The 23,409-nt window shown below is 43.4% G+C and overlaps 1 protein-coding gene across 2 annotated transcripts in view; it reads right to left on the bottom strand.

The window, feature by feature from the left end:
• Positions 1 to 23,409, bottom strand: part of LOC146191873 (DNA damage-regulated autophagy modulator protein 1-like) — a 122,210-nt gene that overhangs the window by 40,577 nt on the left and 58,224 nt on the right. For both annotated transcript variants that reach the window (XM_084602316.1, XM_084602315.1), the window contains exon 2: positions 1,382 to 1,562. Coding sequence is in view for 1 of the 2 variants with exons in the window: in XM_084602315.1 (XP_084458441.1) it covers positions 1,382 to 1,562 (181 nt within the window). In the remaining variant the exon portion in view is untranslated. The remainder of the gene's footprint in view (positions 1 to 1,381; positions 1,563 to 23,409) is intronic.

Raw genomic sequence — 23,409 nt, 5'->3', positions numbered from 1 at the left:
GAGTATAGAGCGCACCTGAGAATCCTGAAACCATCAATATAGTGCCAAGATCTGCGAACATCAAGCAAATTGCCATTTTACAATAGCGTATTATGCGCGTCAGGTTTGAAAAGTGAAGAGCGAGGGCAATGCGTGGGGAAAAAAAGTGCATGCAAGCATCCCCTAGACAATGGCGAAAAACTTTCTTTTTGTTTTTAACAATAAACAAAGCATGAGAAATACTCAAGGCCCGACTCATGTCGCGAACGAAGACTTGTCCAAGCGAAATAAGCTGGAGTAAAATTAAACCTTTCATTCATTGTTCGCTCTTGCACCTTGCAAAAGGCTAAGTATTTGAAAACACGGATCTATTCATCTATTCAGTACACTGCGTGCAGGGAAAGAACTTGAGCATTACAAAGAAACCAGCACTCTTTATTACGCAATGTAAGCCATTTCTTCCTCATATGGCTGCAAAATCTGTACGTACTTCACGTGTTCGTGTGAAAATGCGTACAATACGGTTCGCTTTCAAGGGACTAAAGCCCGCCTGCAGAATAATGAACCTGTCGACTTCAATTTGCATGAATCTCAAATGGGCGATTTACTCATCAAGAAGAGCCAGTGAACACAAATCACGAATCCAAATGAAAAGAATAAAGAACATGCAAACCCTTTTGAGCAATATTTTCGTTCCCTTCCCATCGACGCACTTGCATTCTTCTAAACGAATCATTCCTGCTGAAGCGTTTCTTGCCAAGTGGACTACCAGGCGAACTGACAGTTGGCTAACTTCCAACCAAGCACTCTGTTATGTTCTATATTTACTGCTGACATCTTTGATGTGGGTCAGCAGATAGGAAACAGCTGCCTTACCACCCCATTGGGCCACTCGTGCGTGTTCAAAAGCGGGTAACATTCTGACAAGCTACGACGTTTAATCGTTGACCTGACAAGGATAAATCTACCATGCAGAAATCATAGCTCCCCTCTAGAGCGCTAGTTGTGGGGGCTCACGAATCTCACAGGAAAATAAAACTTTTCCGCCCACGCTCTCCATTGACGTGTCTTACACGGGCTTAATAAAGGCTGACATAAAATGGATAGTGTGATCCCGTGCCAGTAGGCAAGAACGAAGTTTCTGGTTTACATTGTTTAGCAGAGAAATAGTCTTACATACAAAACAAGTCTAAACGGTAGAAAGGGGTTCAAATGTGGCGAAAAGAATTCGACTGGAGCTGTCAATTCGTGAAAAGGTAGATTTACGATCGAAGATGGGGCTCTGTACTAAGGAACTCGTGAGAGGCTACGTAGTGCCCGACTCCCTTCACGCGGAGAAAGTCTTCCGCCCTGAAATGCTGCTTAAGCAATCGCGCGGCGAGAGAATATAATGCAGACTTACCGAAACGCCGATGGTGTCTGAGTCACTCGACTCGACGCCGCCAGCAGCCGAAAACCAGACAGGGTCCGTAGACTCCGTACAGAGCAGAGGCGCCGAAGTGGACTCGGACGAAAGGAGCTCCTTCCGGCCAAAGGGAACCCGACGCCGCCGCACTCTTTCGTCACAACTTAGTCGGCCGAATCTGCAGCACAACGAAGAGTGGCATAAAACGTTGTCTCTCCTGGGAGTCGCACAGCTTCAAATCTTTAAACGAAACGCTCATACGTACAATGTATACGTGCGTAAAAACCACGCTAGTAGCGGGAAGAATGAAGGACTAGGTGGTAAGGAGGAGCGTGTGTGAGTGGTGGAGGAGATATTACAGCGACTGGCGCGGGCAGTACAGGGACAGAGTACCGCCGGACCGGCGTCGTCAGAAAACCAGTTTTCTCCTTCGCTCCGCAACAAAGAGAGTTCGGCCCGCGGCGAGTCGCAGTGAGAGGCCGAAGGGCAGCAACCCGCGCTGTAACGCGGCGGTGCCCCTGCCAGCGCTGTCTCACAATCTGCCCCGGCAATCGAAGCCGCCAGGGTCCGCTTGCCTACACTCACGCAAGTCGCCCTTGAACGCCTCGGGGCAGCCAGCGCTTAACGCTGCCATGACGACGCTTGGTCCAGCAGCGCCCCCCCCCCCCCCCCCCTCCTGTAAGGCCGCCGAGGGCATTCTCCCCGCACGTCGGTCCAGCCACTGTGCCCAGCGCCGCTCGGCAGACACATACACGCTGTGGATACACAAACAGATGACGCACGCCCTGTCAAGCAAGCCGGCGTGTCACGCGTTGCTCGTATGCGGCGTGAGTGCATTTATTACATGTCATTCGGGAAAACTCGTCTTAATTGTGTGTCACAAATAATAACGAGTAAGAGTGAGTGGTATGAAGTGGTAAACGCGGGAAGAGGGTTTATTCATACGGCTCGAAATTACGCAAACCAGTTTTCATCGATAAACACTGAAGGGAGAAGACTGGTGTGCGCTGCAACGCAGAATCTAGGTCAGCCTTGGAGGACAAATTGCATCTGATGTAACGAATACGTGAAGGAGAGTAGCTTCATTCTCGCCGGCTTGGCCAAGGCCTCGAGTTGGTTCCGGTACCGATATCTGTTCTGTTGACCGTGAGCGTAGATAACTCCGCACAACGACCGTTCGTGACGCATATTGCAGATGGGGATCGCATATTATCAGCAACGTCTTCGAAAAAAAGTATGCGAGAGGACGGCGTATTATCGACATTTCCGCCACAATTGCGAAGCCTGCGCTGCAGAATAAATTACTTACACTACATTACCTGTCGGAAAACTAGCTCTTGCTACTACTGACAGCGAAAGAAACAATGTTTATCGCCGATTATTTTGTTACTCCTGATACTACGGCTACTAATGTTCACTACACTGTTAGCGTGAAAGCAGGTGCACTTCATCACCACATCAAACACACTGGGTTTTGATGAATGGAAGGAAACGGATAAGGAAATGATGAAAACCCGGAGCGGAAGGAGAGGCGAGATGCAGCAGCGGACGAGCCGACGCAGAAATGTGGACCGGTCCTATACAAGCGTGGCCAGCTATAGTCAGAGAAGTTAAGACGGTTGAGGTCTCATATAGGAGCTATGCGGAAGCGGTATAGTTTGGTTTGTGGGGTTTAACGTCCCGAAGCGACTCAGGCGTTGAGAGACGCCGTAGTGGAGGTACCACCTGGGGTTCCTTAACGTACACTGACATCGCACAGCCCACAGTCGCCTTGCTTTCCGTGCTCATCGAAAAGCGGCCGCCGAGGCCGGGATTCGATTCCGCATCCTTAGGAACAGTAGTCGAGCGCCGTGACCACTGCGCCACCCCGGCGAGGTGAGGAAGTGGCAAACTGGAAGGCAGGCATGCATAGTGAGAAAGGGGAGGAGCTGTGTGAACCGTGTGGAGCTAGGAAAATTAAAAGTGGGGAACGAGGTGTTATTTAAATAGAGATGTATGGGCAGAATTGCGGAGAGGAAGCGATAATATGAATGTCAAAGCAGATGGGACGGGGGAGAACGGATGATGTCGTGAAAGAAGCGTCGATGTGAAGTAATAAGGGGCGTAATTGTGCGAAGAAGAAAGGAAAAAGCGAACAAACGTTGAGTTCTGCACCTATCGCATGCGCTTCTTCGATGTGACCGGTGTTCTACGCATAAGTACGCACCTTATTAGATATGAACAAACTCGTCCAAAGTAAATATTTAATTTAGTACGAAATACACGAGAATAACAGCGACGAAACTTGACAGAAGAAGCGGGAGATTTGCAAAACATGGCGAGTGAAAAAGGGGCGGAATTGGCTGGTCTATGGGATTAAACCTTTCAAAGAGACTCGGGCTATGAGAGACACCGTAGTGGAGGGCTCCGGAAATTTGGACTTCCTAGTGTTCTTTCGCGCTCAATGACATCGCACAGTACAGGGGTTACTTGCTTTTTTTCTCCATCGAGAAGCGGCCGGGTTCGCATCCTTGATACAGCAGTCGAGTGCCATAACCACTTCGCCATCGTGGCGCGTGGCGCAAATTTGGACGTCGATTGTAGAAGGGATGAAGACTATCAGGCATTGTACGTCTGCACAGGCATTGTAGTCACACGCACAGTGCCGGACGTGCTTTATCAAGATATCAATACGACGACAGCAGTGTTAGACGTGAAAGGAGAATTAATGTACACGAAATGCATTTAAAAGTAGGTGACCTAAAACAGGAACTGAGAGCCGAAGCAGCAAAACATGTTTTACAAAGAAAAGCGGAGTTTGGACGATTTGTTTACGGTAGAGGGGAAGGGGGGGGGGGGGGCTGTATTGCAATAGAAAAGAAATAAAGTATCCCGCGAAGTCCGGCTGCCGGTATATCTACCGCCTCTTTCCTCCTGAGTGCACACCATGGCGGTAGAATGACCAACAACTGCGGAACGCAAATTGAGGCGTAACAGAACAAAGATGCACGGAAACAAAGAAAGAACGTGGTTAGAGATAGCGGAAAGCGAACAATATACACTACATGTACATGCAGGAAGGCAGACCTGGCGTCAGCACAGTAGCCTGGATTGGAGCAGCAGTCAGAGTGCGCAGTGATAAATAACTTGGTCAAACGCATCGTCGCCATCTTAAAGCAACACGTACGGACGGATGGAAGAAAAAAAAAGCCGAAGGGCCATATTAGGCCTACAGAAAATAAAAAAAAAAACAGCGAAAGTACAAACGCGAGCAGGACCAATAGCATAAGAGAAAACAGAACACATGAGGTGAAAGGCGTGATTAAAATGACTGCAATAAAAGCGAACAAATGATGCTTATGCGTACTAAAACAGGCTAACACAACTCCAAATCGACTAATTGCTGTTCTTGGGGCTGAAGCGATTAATATTCTTCTCACGGCTCGAAATAACATGCGTAATATGATAATGTAGTAATAATAAAATAATATAATGTAATATATTATAATTAATATAATATAATATATAATTGCAAGAACGATTCTTGCAAAGTGGAGGACGAGTGCAGCCAACTGTATAGGAGGATAAGATCGAGTCCATGAAATAGTTCTCGAAGCAAAGGACACACTGAAAAGGTCAACAGAAGAAGCAAGGTGATTAGGGGTATCGCAGAATGAGGTCAAATAAGGTCGTAGACTAGAGCACAACGACTTTTCTATCACGCAGTTTTGTTAAGTCGCAGAGACTAAGGACGGCCAACATAGATAGCATTTTCTGCTGGCAGAAATTTTCTTGTTTGCAGATTGTTTAAAAAGCCTGGCGAAGTCGTTGGTGTATCTCTGCAAATGCATTGTATAGCCAGGTGGACATTATTTCCATGAAATAACTATTTTAATTGCTAAACTTTTCCTGCTAATTTTCAAGAAGCAATACAGCCAAAGTGAACGCGCCAAAAATGTGCGTTTGAAAGCGTGTATAGTGGCTAATGAGATCGCATATATTTAAATTGGCATTTTTGAGAGTTTTCTTATCGCGTTTTTTTTTTACTTCAGCGAAGAGCAAGAACGACCTATGTATTTGATGCATAAAAATAGGAGCGACGTCATTTTAAAATTATGGAATGCTGGAAACCAAAGTTCCCGAGCTTTTAAAGGGGTACTTTTAGCATTGATATCTCGAAATACGTAGCTGATTAAGAAAACATGACAACTGGGTTCAATGCCGATGTTGATGGCCTTGAATTTGACAATATAATATTGCGCCTTGATATGTAAAATAAACAAAAATTCATTAGCTTTTAGTTGGTCGTCTAATCAATACGTTCTGTCATGGATACAATATATCCGCCTTGCTGAACGATGCAAGTGCATAGACAATACCCACGCAAATCGCGCAATTTAAACAACTAATTTCTGAAGACTAAAATTTCTTACCCATTATATAACATAGTTGAACAAAACATCACATGCAGGCTCGCGTACACTTAACCAATCGCTAAATCGGAGTGTGTCCGGAGGAGGGCAGTTCGATTTACTTAAAACAAGTACCGAGGACATGACTCTCCTTCCTTAACAAGTCCTGTCTTCCCGCCCTAAGATCCCGAAGCCCATTTCTTATGCCTGAAGTTCTTCAGTCAACTTTTGAATGGAGCCGTGAAATCGGACGTTGATCAGTACTTGTCTCGTTCAACAGTAAGAAACACGCGAATTCAAAGCATTCGAAACAATTGAGATTTCATATTTCACTGTGAAGCTTACAGGTGCTCTTTCCTTCCCCAATAACTACAGGAGTGGAACACATTACCAACAGCAGTTAGCAGGACTTGACGTATTTTTATACAAATTGAAGCCTGCTCACGCATTTGAATTGTGATCGCCTATTCTATATTTTACCTTTACTCCAGTGAATTCCTTACCTTTAAATATTTGCTTTATGTAATTGTGGCATTACAGCTTTTTTGTTTTTATGCAGTAACCAATCTTACATACATTGTCCCACCGGAAATAACTGCTGACCGGTTTTTGTGGCCGAAGTGGCTTATTTAGTCTGAAGTTCACGAGCCGGTTTGTTTGTTTTTCTGCATTGCTTTGAGTTGAATTTTCCCCATTCCTGCAACAGCTCTTAAAAGAGGATAACAGCATGATTAAATGAATAAATTACATGGGCACGCGACCAGGTAACGCACAATCTGCTATTTATTTATTTACAACATAGAGCTAGCCTCACGCAGGAGGCTGTTTGCAGTTGAGGAAATCATTCGATAGCAGGTTCTATAGTCTCGTATCGTCTGAGGAAAAAGTGGTAATTTGAGCGCGTCATTATGATACATGTATTCGCGTAAGTGCCTGCCGTGTTTTATCCTTGAATTCATGGAGTTTTAAAATGTCAGATCCTTATGGTTATTAATCCGGAATTCGTCGTTTAAAATCACAAAAATAAATTTAATCCGCAGGAATTTGGCGCTATTTAGGATCCTTGGAAGACCAGCTTTGTGCAAAAGTTCTGTAGGTGAATCGGAACGACGGTACTTGCTGTAAATGAATTTTATCACTCCGCTTAACACTTTCTGGTTTGTCTATACAATGGTTAGTAGAAGGAAACCAACAAACGATGTCATATTTAAGTACAGAGCGAACGAGTGAGAAGTAAGCTAATAATTTAGTGTCAGGAGAAGCACATTTTAGGGAACATATTACTTAATAGAGCGCGGGAGGTGCCGTAGATCTATACTAAATACGAACAATGTCTATTCCATTTCAGGTCTAACGATATTAGAATAGCCAAGTGCAGATAATTTTATATAGTATTTTTTTCTGGTTGCTGTCATACAGATGGTCTTATCTAAGTTGAACGTCATCTGCCAGCCTCGGCACCAATTGGAAATTTGCACGTGTGAGTTGCTAAGAATGATGTGATCTGTATAAAACCCAATTATTTTTGCATATACTGCAGTCATCTACGAACAAATGTACGGTACAGTTTATGTTATCTGCAATGTAATTTATGTGTATGAGAAAAAGAGTGGAAGATAAAACTGCCTTGGGCCAGCCAGGTCCTATTTGTATGTAGGCTGAGCATTGTCCTTGATAATCAACGAACTGATAACTTGGGATGTTTCCTGATCCAAAAGGTAGTTTTTTCCACAATACGCAGTTATTGAAATGTAGCGGTAATTTGCAGAGCTGGTGTGGTTTCCAGATTTATGAATAGGAATTATTTTAGCTATTTTTTTCAATCTTGTGGTACGTCGCTGGTTATTATTTGATTCGATTTGTAGAGTTCAACGCCCCAAAGAGACTCAGGCTATTGGAGACATCGTAGTGGGGTACTCCTGCAATTTCGATCATCTGGGGTTCTTCAACATGCACTGACATCGCACAACACTCGGACTCCACTACATTTCGCCTCCATCGAAACGCAGCCACCACGGTCGGGATCGAACCCGGTTACTCCGGCACAGTGGTCGGGCATCTGAACCACTGCACCACCGCGGCGGGGCGGTTAGTAATAATTTCAAATAAATGAGCCTTACGTATTTGCTTACACATAACGGTATATCTTTTTAAGAAAGGAGTAATTAAGATAGGATGAAAAATAATTAAAATAAAACAGGATACGACTGGTGAAAGCGTAGATTTGAAAGGTCTATAGGAGGGATGTTTAGTAATGATACAAAATGAATGAAGATCGCAGGAAGAGTGGAAGTCCTAAGCCTAAATGGCAGTTACAACCGCTATTTTCTGTGTGTAAATATAAATGTAAGCAAATAAATTAAAATTGGGGCCGTATTTTCCAGGATCGCCTATGGAGTCAAGCGAGAGTTGTCAGCGAAGGCGGATTATATAGGCAATCTCGACTTTCAGCAGGCAACCAAGACTAATATTTGATGAAGACGTGTTGCCAGATAGGTAAGGTTCAAGGGTTGCCTTGGCCCATAGAAAATACTTAACTTGCTAACAATTAGCCAAGCATTCTTATAGGACACAGTGTGGAGCCAACTGCAGTTAACGTGTATCAGTGCATAATTATAATATAAATTGCGAGGATGACATTACGTGCGTAATCTTAGATTTACAGTAATAATGGAAGCTAAACGAAATTCCACTGCCATGAGAAATACAAGCCGTTTTGGGGGTATGACCAATGCGAAGATATTCCTCAATGCAAATAGGTGTACTAATGCCAAGTCTACGTTTTTGAAATTCGCTCTAAGCCTAGAAGTTGACACTAGTGGTGTAATTGAAGTAAAGCCGAAGACAGCCGGCATACTAACTTCAGGCGCTCAAGGTGCCGCTAATAATGAAACAGTTTAACCAGACAGAACAAGTAACGATTGAAGCACGAGCAATGAAATGTAAGATTCATTTCGGTAAACCCTTGAGGCGAACTGATGCGAAGGCGCTATATGGGGCTCAAGGTTTCGATTATCACCATTCTGTAAAGGTAGTGCGTACAAAGATACAGCCAACATCCACTGGCACTAACTAAAAAACAGAATGCGTTTTATTATCAGTCTAAAATTATAATTATAATAAATATAATTGATAAGAAAGTAAAGAAAACCATGAACAACTGATTTGCTCAATCCACGAAGGAAGACTCCATAGCTCGCCGTTATATATTTCAATGGGAAGGACACGATAGCAGTCTCACCCACAGATGGGAAGAAATATTTACGAGCGCAAAAAAAAATATATATCCTGCCCAAATCATTTTTTACGTACAAAGCGAGACTAAAGATAAAAATAAATGTCATTTCCAAGGCTTCCATGAGGAACGCTTTACTTTTCGTGACTTGTGACGACTGTTTGTGGATGAAATGCTATAGGTAGAACTATGAGTTACAAGGAAGTTTTTTCTTTTTTTTTTTTACTACGCAAAAGAAGATTATAATAAGTCATATCATTTTACACATTCTATTGAATTTCGAGGCCATCAACTGTAAGGCGCGACATATCCGAGATGCTTAGAAAAATATTAGGCCATTTGTGTAAGAAGGATATATATCAGCAGCCCAGGGAATAAACTGGCTATATTTCTCCGGAGAAGCATATTGCCGCGAAACCTTCAAAACTTTATTTGTTGTTTTTTAACAGCCGCCGGCATGCGGCCTAATCACTGATTCTGGATCGCGTATCAGTTCTCTATCCCGTGTTTGTTCATGCTCCTTGTCACGATACGACGCGTTATCATTTTCTTTGTCACGAATGATGCGCCGAGGTCTGTATCGAAGATTCCGATCACTTGCGTATATTTCTACAATGTTCCAGGTTGTAATAGTAGCAGTTTGCGACGTTATCTACATTGTTCTGAGCAGCCTTTAAATTGAACGTTGAGTGTGACGGGCATTCTTTGTTCGACGATCGATGAGCACGTTTTTTGATATCGCCGCCGCCGAGTTGCTTAGTTCTTTTGCGGGCGCAAGTCAGCCCAATAAAGAGTTAATTTCAGTACCATCAAGCCTGTGCCTTCTTTTGGTGTCAACGGCATTGTCACCACTACGTGACAATATTTTACACGGCAGCGTATTGGGTTTGGTTTGGTTTGTGGGGTTTAACGTCCAAAAGCGACTAAGGCTATGAGAGACGCCGTAGTGGAGGACTCGGGAAATTTCGACCACCTCGGGCGTATTGGGTTTGTACCGAAAAGATGTCGCTGAACCAGCAGCGAGAGGGATCGTCAAATACGTCCGAAAAATTATGGAGGCCTGGTGTGGCGTGTATGCGGTAAAGAGTACCTATGGTCAATTGAAAGATGTATGTGAATGGTTTGATTTGGTCATTTGTGAGTCATGACTCGGTGATTTTTAGACTAGTTTTATTTTATACCTGCGCGGCAAACTTTGACGTCAAGATATAAAGGGAAACCTATTGATTCTGTACATGTCTGAGAAGTTTATAGCCTTTGATTACCATTGCGGCGATTATGCTCGCAATACATTTTCACATCTCTATCATACCGAACCTTGAGAGAGGTATCGAATAAACAGTGGGTACGTAAATTCATCTTAGAATACTGGCGCGAAAACACGCATGGACAGAAGGAAGGTGATGAGATTGAGCTCCCGGGTCAAACTGATGTCGTGTATTGCTAGATAACAGAGTTCCAATAAGAAAAAAAAAAAACGTTTTTTCTTAGAAGAATGGAGCTTGAATAAGCTAAAAAAGCAAGTAAAATAATCTACAACAGTCGCTACGACCACCAATTTTCGCAAGCTAACTGCTGTGCGTCGGGACCTTTATGCGAGATCGTTCAGGTTATAGGATACACAAGCATTCACTTTACAATAGTTATCTCGAAGTCTGTTTCGTTCTGGACGTCACGAGTCTGAATAACATCTCGACAAAAGATGTAACCCTACTTTGTGAAAAGAAACGAGTCTTCTGCTTAGATCAACAATATGTAAATCAAATGCTTGCTAAGGAAAACGAAAATTCGACGGATACACTAAGTAAAGGCTGACGGTGTTTGGGGTGCAGTTCGTCGCAAATATGTGCCAGTTATCGCCACTTCAAGCGTCAGTGAAAAAGCCCATTTTACCACCCTAGTGGGTTGTTTCTCCTTCCATTTTTTTTTTTATGCGTTGAAACTTTACATGACAAACATGCGAAGCAATCAATTGCAGTGCCCCTCGTTTTGGGAAAATCCTTGATTAGGTTTTTGCATGGAGGTGTTAGACCGGAGGAACGATGCCGGAGTCCAAGGGCAGACGTTTCGCTCTCCACACCTCTTCACGATTGTGTTTTTCCTCGTAGCTAAACGGCCGAAGCAGCAGCAAGGACGCCCACAAGAAGCGGCATAATAACGGTGCCTGCAAGTGCCGAGTTCTCTCCCGGTTGTTCGCCTCTGGGGAGCGTTGTTTCGACGCGAATTCAGTATAGGTGTAGCTTCCTTTCTTTTTGTCTTTCAAGCAAAGAACATAGGGTTGGCGAAACAAAAATAGAGATGGATTCCACGTAATGTGTTCAAAGCTATTGGTAACGATACAAATGTGAGAGTTCTAATATAAGCCAAGGAGGAAAACGTCTATGGCGATTTTCTTTTTCGTTGCCAATCCTGCTCGTTCTACTTTAAGCAAAAACAAGGCACTTCAAACAAACAAAAAAAAAATTCAGGAGCCGCATTGACGCAAGTAATATCGCTACATCGCTGTTCAGGTCAGCATGCGGCGCCTGGTGTGAGATTTCCGCCTGGCGCATTCCGATAGCATCGTTAGTAAACAAGGTGCTCTCCCCAGATGTCAACGACATTGAGAACATCTCGCAGTTTACCTTGATCTCGGGACTTACACAAGAATACATATTCGTATTTATGCATTGAAAGATCACAAAGTTAAAGGGACGGTCATTACAGCCTCAGAAGAAGATAGCGATGTCCACTTCGCCTGGCCAATAGCAGCATTTCTGCTATTTAACGCCTGTACTCGCGGTTTTATGAGTCCATCACGTTCGTCATCTGTCATCAGAGCCCAGTAATAGCAGACGCCGACTGGACTGAAACAAAATACCCGGGAGGCCATGAAAGTACACACAATACACGACCATCAAGGAGCATAGCCAAAAGTATTACAGAGAAAAAGGCGCATCACGCACTCACGTTCACTATGCTTGGGTAAAATGCTGGGGTTTCGGCCAACGAACGCTTTGCAAACACACGCTACACGGTCTTTAGCAGACTTCCTAGCGGCGTAATGTATTTCGGAAAAGTATAATGTACACAAAGTAGAGTCCATGTCCCCTTGCCTGCTTGGATGGCTATCATTGGTTGCTACGAGAAGACGGTAGTTTTGAAAGCGCATACTCTATTTACCCACATGATCAAAGCATACATGAACAGCAACGTTATTTCGAGTCCCTTTGAATACCATTCGTGTTGGCTAAGGTATGAGCGGGTACGCTTCCGGTTACAAGGTAGTACACGGGCGACCACGAGCAACTAGGAACAAATCACACGACGCAATGTAGCATCAGTCTCGTTGAAACAATTTTTTTACGAGCGTAATATCGCTCACAAACGTTGGAATGAATTCATCCCGATTGCGAGCGTCTATGCTATTTACGCCCACTGTTCTATACACCTGTCAACGTGTCGGGTTTACGAATGTACTGTCTAGAGCGATGCATTCTTTTCCTTCCTTATATTTTCTCTCTTCTATATATGCTCACTTTTGTGTTCAGTTCACTACGTCAGATAGTAGGTACGTAAGCCTTGGAATTTATTTTACCTGCGGTTGGGTTTGATGACTATACGAAGGACACTGAAATGGCAAGGTATGCACATATAGCGGCCTTCGCCAACCCCCTTACGAACGCTCTGATGGTAGTGATGTCCGTGCAAATACTGACGGGGAATATGAATAAAACGGTTTAACATTTAACTACAATGTGAGGTCCTATAACGTTCTTTTGGATTCAAAAATAGCAAAAGTCAAGATGAAGAAAAAATACTATTTTATCGCGATACCTCGATTATGCCTAATTAGCCGAGAAAGTTGAAGCGTCTAGTATTTAGCAGCGCACACAGTACACGCGTTGCATGTGCATAAAATTTGCTTACGAGGAATTGGCGATAATGCTTAGCGAAGGCAAACGATCGATGAGAAATGCTAGCCGACCGAGCGCTAATGGCATAATATAGTGCCCGAGTGTTTTAGAAGTGGGCTCACGCTAAAACCGAATGTCTGGTTGAACAGTTTCCTATTAGGCGGGTTTCTCGCCTAGCAACTCTGCTATAAAATGTAGGCTCGACCAGCTGGGTATAAATATCCCCGTTCCAAGGTCTGACTCTCCATAGTAAGAGGGTTGGGGTAGGAAGAGCTCAAAACTTGGCACGGAAGCTTGCCGGCCGGTATTTCCCACGATTCAAGGGAAAAATCACTTTTGAAAAGTGAAAACATTCCAAGGAGCCGTGTGAGAAACAGCGATAAATGGTAAGGAACGAATGTTAGTTTCATTTCTTTTTTTCATTAGATTAAAATGTTTACTTGGCGCGTGTCAACTTCACGTGGTTAGGGTATCTCAAAGCAGTCGAAGATGTTGCCCAGTCATTCATATTATATTCAGAAATAATAGTCTAAAATGTCATTGTTAAGAAGAAAAGTTATTTAGAAATGGGTAGATTTGTGCTGCAGAACAAAATGAACACAAGTGCTAATTTTGTCGTACATGCAGTAAACCAATTAAAGCCCTTGGACCTTTGCCACGGAGATTGGGAAGGAGCACATGTGGGCCTCAAGTCACTGCCATTGAAGTCTCTATTTACTTAATGTTAAGTTGTAGAAGGGTCTACACTGGTACAAGAAAGTTGGAGGGAACGTGCTGAGAATTTGAAAGTGTCCCGTGGAGAGAAATATCAGGAGGATTATCTTCCTATTCACTCTGTTTCCTGTCTCACGAACGAAACTCAAATCCAAAGCATGGACAAGAACACTCATTCTATTCCCCACCGCGGTGGCTCGGTGATTAGAGAGTCTGGCTGCTGAATCTAAGGCGAGATAGAATCCCGACCACAGCGGCAGCTTTCCGATTAAGGCGAGAAGAAAAGTGCCCGTATGATGTGCGGTGTCAGTGCAAGTTAAAGAACCCCGGGCGGTCGAAATTTCCGAAGCCGTCCAGTACATGGCGTCTCTCATAGCCTGACTTGCTTTGGGACGTTAAAACGCGAAAACCAAAACACTTGTGATACTCACAACAGTGTTCTGAAAGAAAAATAAAAAACGTGCAACGCGGCGAGAAATTTCAAAACCAAACACATCGCAAGACATTTAAGAGGGGGTACGGCCATCACGCTGTTTGCGTACCCTTTTCTGACGAAAAGAGGTTGCCTTTTTTTTTTCTTTTTTGCATTCGCAGATTATTTCTCTGCATCACCCAGTACATAGAACTGAACACTGCTTAAATTAGATTTGGGACAAATTCTGTGCTCTTTTCTTCCGCTCCTTCTTACGGCCGGCCTGCTTTTGTTTTAGCGCAGCATCATTGCGTGCAAGCCGATGCTGCGGAAAGAACTAAGAGAAGTGGGGTAATAAAAGTGGCTTTTGATGTTGTAGTTCTACCGCCGGCGAATATCCATTCTGTCCGAATTATAGGATTATCCGTAGTGCAAAAAACCCGCTTCATACGAAAAATGTTCGCCATTACAACTGTCATAGCGTTCGAGTTCATACGTTAAATGCTTTGGTCGCCTTTATTTCCCTAATGTCTAGCAAATGCGCACCGAAGACACAAGCATGCCGTCGCACATTGTTTTCCAATATATTGGTACGTTCACACTGATGCTATCACACGCCAAAATGTTGACGCAAGCGAGACGGAAAAAATCATTAAAGTTCAGGACAGGTACCCTCGATGTGATGCTTGATTACCAAACATTGCCCTGTTTCGGAAGCTACAGATAACGACGGGCGCTCAGTCGTCTACTAGCACTGGTCATTGCCCCATACAGGACAGGCGAAGAGGACGGCGAAGTAACAACGATCGATTTCCGGTTGCGGATAGCAGTCAGTCACGTAGGTAGGTGCTTGTCGTGGCGATACGATCTTTGTTCGCAGTATCGTATTTTAGCAAGCTGGCATTGGAGTCCGCCTACGCTGATTAAGTCATTCTCTGTCCAGTCTTCGGCCTATGGTATATGGTGCTTGGCTAGCAGTAGTTGAAGCTGAACAGAACTGACGTTTTGTTTCTGGCCACGAGAGGGTTTCAAACCCCTGGTGGCGCAAAGAAATCAGCTTGACGTGTCGTCGTCTTTGTCAAATTCCATCTATACGCGAGGAATACAGAAGACACCTCTATTACGCTGTTCTCCCGATGTGCGTTGAAAGGCAAACAACTTTATCTCGAAGCCTGCTTGACCTTAAAAACCACACCTTGAATCAGAACCGGAGCAAAAACAGCTGTGCTAGAGCAGCTAATTCGCTTTGGTCCTGGCCATGCGAAGTAATCTGCCATACGTTTTTTTTTTTCTTCCTGGAGCCAGAAAGCATTGACTGTGTCCTTGTTTTTCATAATGCTTACATATCAGGGTCAGATTACGATGGTATGAGCATCCAGCACCCAACGTGCTTTGCCACAAAAATCAGAAGAAAAAAGAAAATATTGTCGAATGCGATATCTTTACTTCCCTCACTTGGAAGACGCATGCCATGAATAACAGCACCACGAGTACGAAATATAAAACGTTCCTGCGGCCTTTCAATACTTAGCAAGGAAATACAGCTTGCCGTATAGAACTCTGTAGGCATTTTCCAGCGTAATGGCAAACTAAGCTTATTTGAGAGTCATAGCAAATCGCAAAGTTATCCTTTATAAAATATTACAGATCGGCCGAGCTCAATACGTTCGGTGATCTTATGTAGTAACGGGGACAGAAACTAATGCGTGCGTGTGGCTTTTCAAGAGTAAAGGAAAACTAAAATAATTTTAAACTATGTATGCTTAAAAGGGAAGTTCCGAATTCATCACCGAAATGAGTCAATTGAAAGGTATCTTTCGGAAATTTATCTTTGCACAACATGCTTATTCAGGTAAAAAAAAGATCCTTACGCGAGGAAAAATGCGGTGTCAGGTGACAAATTCAGCAACTTGCTGGAAAAAGTTGCGTCAATGGATTCGAAATAGGAGGGAAAACATTTTCATGCCTTTCACTGCGTCCGTGTGGCCAACTGGTTTGGTTTATGGGGTTTAAGGCCCCAAAGCTACTCAGGCTATGAAGGACGCCTTAGTGGAAGGCTCCGGAATTTTCAACCACTTGGGGTTCTTTAGCGTGTGCTGGCATCGCACAGTACACTGGCGCCTTGCTTTTCGCCTCCATCGAAAAGCGGCTGCCGCGGCCGGGATCCGATCCCACATCCTTGGGCACAGCACTGGAGCGCAATAACCACTGCACCACCATGGCGGGGCCATTTGGCCAACTTGACGCCTTCAGGGCAACATATCTAGCCACCAGCATCTAGCACTAGATTCGTAGATGTCTGGTTATGCGCAGAAAGGCGTGTAGAATCCCCCCCCCCCCCCCAAAAAAAAAAAAAAAAAAAAAAACTATAGAATCATGCAAACTTAATGTAAAGGCGAGAAAATTTGATGTGAACGCGCTGTCCACACAGATCTAGTTATGTGCCCCTGTGAAATGGTTGATATAACGATGCAGAATCCAACCTAAAACAACTTCATAGAAATAAATTCTTTTTAACCGGATATATCACCTCAAATCACTACAGACTGGCTTTATGTGATCAAGGTTGTTTTTTTTTTTATGGTGTAACGTTCCGAAGCAATGCAGAATCCAACCTAAAAGAATATGAATAAAATAGAGAAAGTGCAGGAACATACTTCTAAATGTAGCTTTTAACATCATCTCACACCGCTCCATACTCCAATACCGCTCCATACACCGCTCCAATTGCACACAGAGGCGAGAGCCATCCCTTCAATCAAATAAAGGCTGAATTCATCTCGAACTCACAGCAAGTAGTTAAAATTGCCGTAGAAAAGCGATGTGACGCGTACTACAGAATACAGTATGATAGCTTTCAAGGAATTTGTTTTCTGCGAGAGCATTGATACAAATAATCTAGGCTTCTGATGCATGGAAATTTTTATTTCTGAAGTGTGTCTTGAGCACGAAGAAAAACCTATTGCCACAGAAATCGAGCTGGGTATTACTTCCAGAATTAGTAACAAAAAACTGGAAGCCTGTCGAGGGGAGCCATATGGATGCATCAAATGTTATCGGGAAGTTGTATATTAGGTTAAAATATAATACACAAATATTCTCTAGAAATGTTAAAAATTTCTGCATAGGCATTAGTTACGTAAAGTCAAAGTAAAGAGCGGCAAGGCTAAAATACCGACTGCGCCCTTCAGTAAACTTACATCCGCTCAGTTAGCCCAAAGTTTAGCGGAATCCTCCAAGTTCGATTAGAATTTGTAATAAGGATGCGACTACCCATTGTCATCCATCAAGCGCATCCATAAGGCTACAAAGGAAGTCTAAACAGATTTCTTAGAACCTTCGCAGTCCAAGATTCGAATCCGGGACCACCGCCTTTCCGGAGCACTGTCGCTCCACCAACTGAGCGACTACCTTACCACCTGTCTTTGCCATCGGCTCTCGTCGATCTGCTAGCATTCCTGGTTAGTTCAGTTGGTCAAGAGACTACCCCGGAAAGGCGATGGTCCGAGGTTCGTACCCCGGACCGGGATAAATTATTTTATCTGCGAATAACTACGAAGTTTCTGAGAACGCTGTTTAGCTTTCCTTTGTGGACGTATGGCTGCGCTTGGGCGGATGCCAATGAATAATTACTCCCTTGTACGCTAACTCAAATGTGCTTTGAATAGTTGAAATGCCAGCATGCTTTCCCTTTACACAGCAGCGTCTGCTCGCAGATCTCCCCATAATGCTCTAGAAACACACACACAGTCATACATTTGTAGGACTTTAGTAGAAACACAGTCCTAGTTTAACAGCATCGCAGAGCGAAAGGTTCTAATTGGGGTATGCGGTGGGACCCCTGACATACTCAAGGTCCTGCAACGGAATATTTATAATTCACCTAATTTTCTCCGACGTGAAAAGGACCAAAGAATCGCATCTCAGCTGTAGGTGGGCAGCGGTAGAACAAAGCAACGTGTTGTTAACGTTGCTCACCAAGTGAACGTTATGTTTGCCTTAAAAAAACAACAAAATCAGAACCGTTGCATAAATTAGCTAAAATACAGCTTGCGAACTGCCACAAGTAAAATATTTATTCGCGTATAAGTCTACGCATTCAGGTTCATCCTTTCAAAACTCAGGAGTCGACCAATGCGCGAGACAGTTGTACAGTAACGGGACATTTTTGTTTTAGCCATGAGGCAAATCTAGGCACCAAAACAGTCAAGTTCATCGCAACTATCAAATTTAACGAGGCCAAACACCTACGTTTTAAAGTACATCCCAATGCAGCTTTCAATGCTTTCCTGTCGATTTGTTGGATTCCGGTCAAGGTCAATTCGGCTCATTATGAAAAAAAGAACGTCAAATTTCTGTCCCTATACCATATTTCAGCAGACTGTGAAGGACTCAAGGTGGTAAGAATTAATCCGCATCCTTCGACTATAGAGTCCACAGTTGTCACTGCCATATTCAGTGCGCGAATTTCCATGTTCCTCTTTCATAAAAGGCCTATATGAAGACAAAGACAGTGCACTATTGCATCACACAATGTTCACCGCGTGCTCTATATAGGAGCTTCGTTGTAAATACACTTAATTCAACCACTCAGCAGCGCATGAGTCACCTCTTCTTAATGTGGGCGACTATTTTCTCAGCAAGAGAACAGTCTTCTTGTTTTGGTTTGTGGGGTTTAACGTCCCAAAGCAACTCAGGCTATGAGAGACACCTTAGTGGAGGACTCCGGGTATTTCGACCACCTGGGGTTCTTTAACATGGACCGTCATCGCACAGCACTCGGACGCCTATAGACTTTCGCCTCCGTCGAAAAGCGGCTGCCGAGGCCGAGATTCGATCCCGTATCCTTGGAACAGTTGTCTAGCGCCGTAACCACTGCGCCACCCCGGCGGGGCAGAACTGTCTTCTGACAGGTGGAGGCATATAGAGAGAAAATACATTATAATGATGGCATAGAAAATAGGGTGAGACAGTGAGGAAAACAGCCACTACACCTCTCCAGTGATAAGCTCCCTAACTGCCTTATATAGCTTTGGTATGTTGTCCGGTGTGCCTATACCTCCTGAATTGAGTGTGTGCTGCTCAAGGCTTACGCTGCACGATCAATATAGAATTTCATGATTCATTGCGTTTCCCAAAGCCAGGAGGTAGACCTATATACATTGTATATGCGACGGGTCGGTGCACATGTGAATGAATATTGCAATGAAGTTTCACACTCTGCTTCCGAGTTTTAGACATTGTGCTCTGCTTTCATCTATCTTACACTTATCACACTTTGTATTTGCTCTTTTTTGTAAGAAATATTTCTTACATTTAAAGCTCAGAGTATTACAGTAACTAATATTTTTGTCCATACTTTCACTCGTGTCTGCATCATTTACTTTTCTACCTATTTTGCATTTCACTTCAATATGCCTTCAGAGAACAAAGCGGAACAAGTTCGAAACTCTTGCAGTGAGTTCCAATTTAATGGAGCGCCAGCATTCAACATAACACGAACAATGCGTCAGCGGAGCTGCATTTGTTAAAGGAGCACTGACGAGGCACAATGTCTTTGCGTTACCGGAACCAAATACAAATCATTTCGCGAGCTTTTTACGCGCACACACACATCGCCCTGCATGCGTGAACATGAGGATAGAGATAGAATAATTGGATAACTGATGTAACTGAGTAAATAAGTCAAACCTGCTTGAAATCCACGCAACTGTTATGGTTTGACTCGGTGAGGAAAACTGATACCCATTTAAGAAGAGGGGGCAAATACGGGCTGGTAGGTACATGCTTAAGAATCGAGTGAAACAACGCTAGGTGAGACGGGACACGCGCATGTGTCTGTACTTCACGTGTCCCGTCTCACCTAGCGTTGTTTCACTTGATTCTTAAGCAGATACCCATTTATATGCGTCATCCTCTGTGCAGTGCAATCGCCGTCAGGTGAGTCGGTGAACTGCTTCTCCGGAGATGCCAGCACCGCTTGAGATAAGAGCCCATTTGGGCGTTTTCGTGATAAATACTTAGAAATATCAGTAATTTTGCAATCCACAATTTACGGATGCTATTTATAAAGTACCTATTTCCAGGTTGCTTTATAATCGAGACAGCCACTTCAGGAGTCAAGGGGAAGTGCTGTTTACCGAGCATATGAAGTCCTATTGTACGAGAACATCTTCGGCGGAACTCCGCCTGGTTGGGTACTTGAAACCGAAGAAAAACACTTATCACCAACCAAATTATTTATTAGAACCCCACGTTTCGGGACCAACTCGGTCCATTCTCTCAGGGACCGAGTTGGTCACGAAACGTCGGGTTCTAATAAATAATTTGGTTGGTGATAAGTAAGTCCTATTGTTGGCATCAAATTCGGGAATGCGTTAGGTAAAGTAGATGCTGAATTGTTTGACCGGAACTCGATACTACCCTAAAATAGAGAGTCAAAGGTATGAAACTATGTTCTTTCAACGCTAGGTCATCACCAGGCTTTCCTGCATAACACGATCTTGTGAGGCGAAGCCTGCTCATTGTAGCGGTTTTAATCGATATTTACGTCATCCTCTTACACACGATTGCGTAAACAATAATAAAAGTTGACGTTGTTTACCAATAAGGCATTTTAAAATCCATGAATCTCCTTTTATTTTAAAGAGAGCACAATAGGCACACGTGACGCAGAGCTTATACGGGATCTAGACCGACATTCCGTGCGACACAGGACAGGCAGTTTCTCCGAGTACCCTAAACGAAGTCTCAGGTAAGAAAAGGCATTCTTTTGAATTCCTCAAACGCTTGGAGGTGAACGTTAAGAAGTCTCTGGAATATTTAATGTTATTATGCAAAAGTATATCCATGACCTGAAAATTCTGTACATCTAGTCCGCAGAGGCAAATTCCAACAAAGAGAAATGCATTTGCGACATGTCGTAATGTGGTTTAGAGTAAGGCCCCCTCATTAAATTGAATATAACGCTAGACTTGAATCCGTAAGCAGTGAGTACACCAAACGGTAGTCAGACGTCGAAGAAAATATTTGCTGGGGTTTTAAGGCGAATAATACGTCAGAAAGTAGTGTTTGGCAATGTTCGACATGTTTTGACATGGTTTCTCTTGGGGTTTAGCATTGATAGGCCGGTACAGAGTTAAATAAAATAAAGAGATTAAAAGTTTAAAAACTCTTTTGAAGCTTCTTTTTTCTTTAAACTTTTCCTTCAAAAAGTTCTCAATAAGAGTGAAAGTTTTGAAGTTAAGTTTTAAAAAGTTAAATTGTTTCAAAAGTTTAAAAATTTCGAAATGTTAATATGTATTTTTTTCTTTTTTTTACTAACCTCTTTAGTTGTTTTGTTATTGGGAAGAGTAAAGGCGCAGCACCTTCCTCAATCCTCGCAGGACACCTGCATCAATTTACAGCGCATTGTTGGAGGTACATACATCATAAGATTGAATCCAATCGCAAACTAGCCACCCCATTGACTAAAGCGGAATGGTAGGACATTGCTCTAGAAGCTGCACAAAAAACAGATGCGTCAAAATTTTGGTACAAAGAAAAACGAAGAGAAAATAGCGTCTTTTTCCCATGATCTATGGAGAACACCGGGTGTCTGCTCCTGCTCTACGGGACTGGGACTGGCAGGTCACCGCTGCTAAATTGCGGCGGGGGCTAGCCTGCCACCGGATTTGTATCCGTTGTAGGTAGTCATTGAACCCGCCACCATTTCGGTGGAGGAGGACGGCTGTTGCAACGCGTGTCTTCCTCTCCCTCTTCTATTTCTTCTCTATTTTCCTTTCTGTCCGCACGAGGCAGCGGAGGTGGCTCAGCTACAAAGCCAGTAGCAGGTCCGTGCATTTTCTTTTCTTTCTTCCTACAGCCACAACAACAGCGCTACCGAATGTATAGCTCACGAAGAGTTGTTTGGAAGCATACGACGATGCACGACAGCATGTGGGCGAATTCAGGGGAAATCCAGAATTCGGAAACAATGAAATGATTACAAGTTTTCTGCACTTCCCCTGATGCAGTGAGCAGAAGACAACTTTTAATCTGTGATTACGCCATCATTTTCGGTTCACATGCTTTACCTACAAGCTTAGTGCCTTCTAATCGTATGTCTTCCAAATGTCAAAAAACCTCTACACCTTCCCTTTCATGGTTCAAACACAGGGAAGTGCGAGCCGCTTATAAGGGGAATGATTACCGCTTGGTATATGCACTTTAACCCAGTCATATGGCTACAAATGAGCTACAGAGCTTTCTCACAAACTTCTTAGTTAAAGAATAATTAGTCCTGGTCAGAGGTTAGAACCTGGGACCATCGCCTGCAAGGAGCAGTCACTTTACTAGTTGGGCTAACCAGAAAAGCTAACAGATGGCACAAGAACAAATTTATCTATAACTCGAAGTGGGATATGTGCTTGTTCATAGTTTGGAAAAATCACCAAAGTTAGAGTAGATTTGTAATAAGGGAGTGCTTACTCATAGGCATCCACATAGGCTCAGACGTTATTGCTACAAAAAAACGCTATACAGCTTTCTCATAAATTTCGTAGATGAAAGAAAATTCGTCATTATAGTAAAAACTCGTAGTTAATAGAGACTACCACGACCAGGCAGTGACCCCGGGTTCGAACTCTGGACCAGGATGAATTTTTTTTAACTGCGAAGTTACCGAGAAAGCTATACTTTGTAGCCGCAGGGCTGCGTTTAGAGGAATGCCGATGAACAATCACTCCCTTAACAGAAACGTGCTGCACCTTGAAAGACCTAATTACTTTGGACTGATAAGCGGAACTTCCGCTGCATATTCCACTACCGATCATAGCTGCGTAAATCAGACTGATGTGCGAAGGGGAGAAGGTTTGATCAGTACGCACTTGCCGCTGTTTCATAACGCCATTTTCTTCAGTGATATAAAATGGTCTCGCTTTTGTAGTTTCTGGCTCTGAGGTGAAGCAGCACCGGCTTCCTATCTTGAAGTTATGTGGTACGAGTAACCCTCCGCAAGCAGGCTTAAAAGTTAAGCGTGTCAGTGAATTTTCTTCAGTATACGGAGCTTCAGTACCCCGCCGGTTTACTGAATCAGGAACGAGAAATATTCTGAAGTAAAACTGAATCGTCCTTTGCAGCATACCTAAATTCATCTCCCTGGTTTTCTCTTTCAGGATGTTGAAGATGAAGATTTTGTGTTTGAATATAAGCTCTTTAAAATAAAGCTTCAAATGAACATAGGCAACCTAAGTACGTTGTAGGTGAAGTCTTGGAAATAACATCGTTTCCGCGAAGAAGGAATGTTTTTATCGTAGAGAAAGAAATATCGATCCGATTTACCATTATCGTAAAAATGAACCTAATCCGATTAAGTGTAGAACACAAGTTGCTAAAAC

The sequence above is a fragment of the Amblyomma maculatum genome, chromosome 4 (genome assembly GCF_055883805.1).
Source record: "Amblyomma maculatum isolate TAMU_Amacu chromosome 4, ASM5588380v1, whole genome shotgun sequence".
Taxonomy (NCBI): domain Eukaryota; kingdom Metazoa; phylum Arthropoda; class Arachnida; order Ixodida; family Ixodidae; genus Amblyomma; species Amblyomma maculatum.
This window is presented reverse-complemented; position numbering and strand designations above follow the sequence as displayed.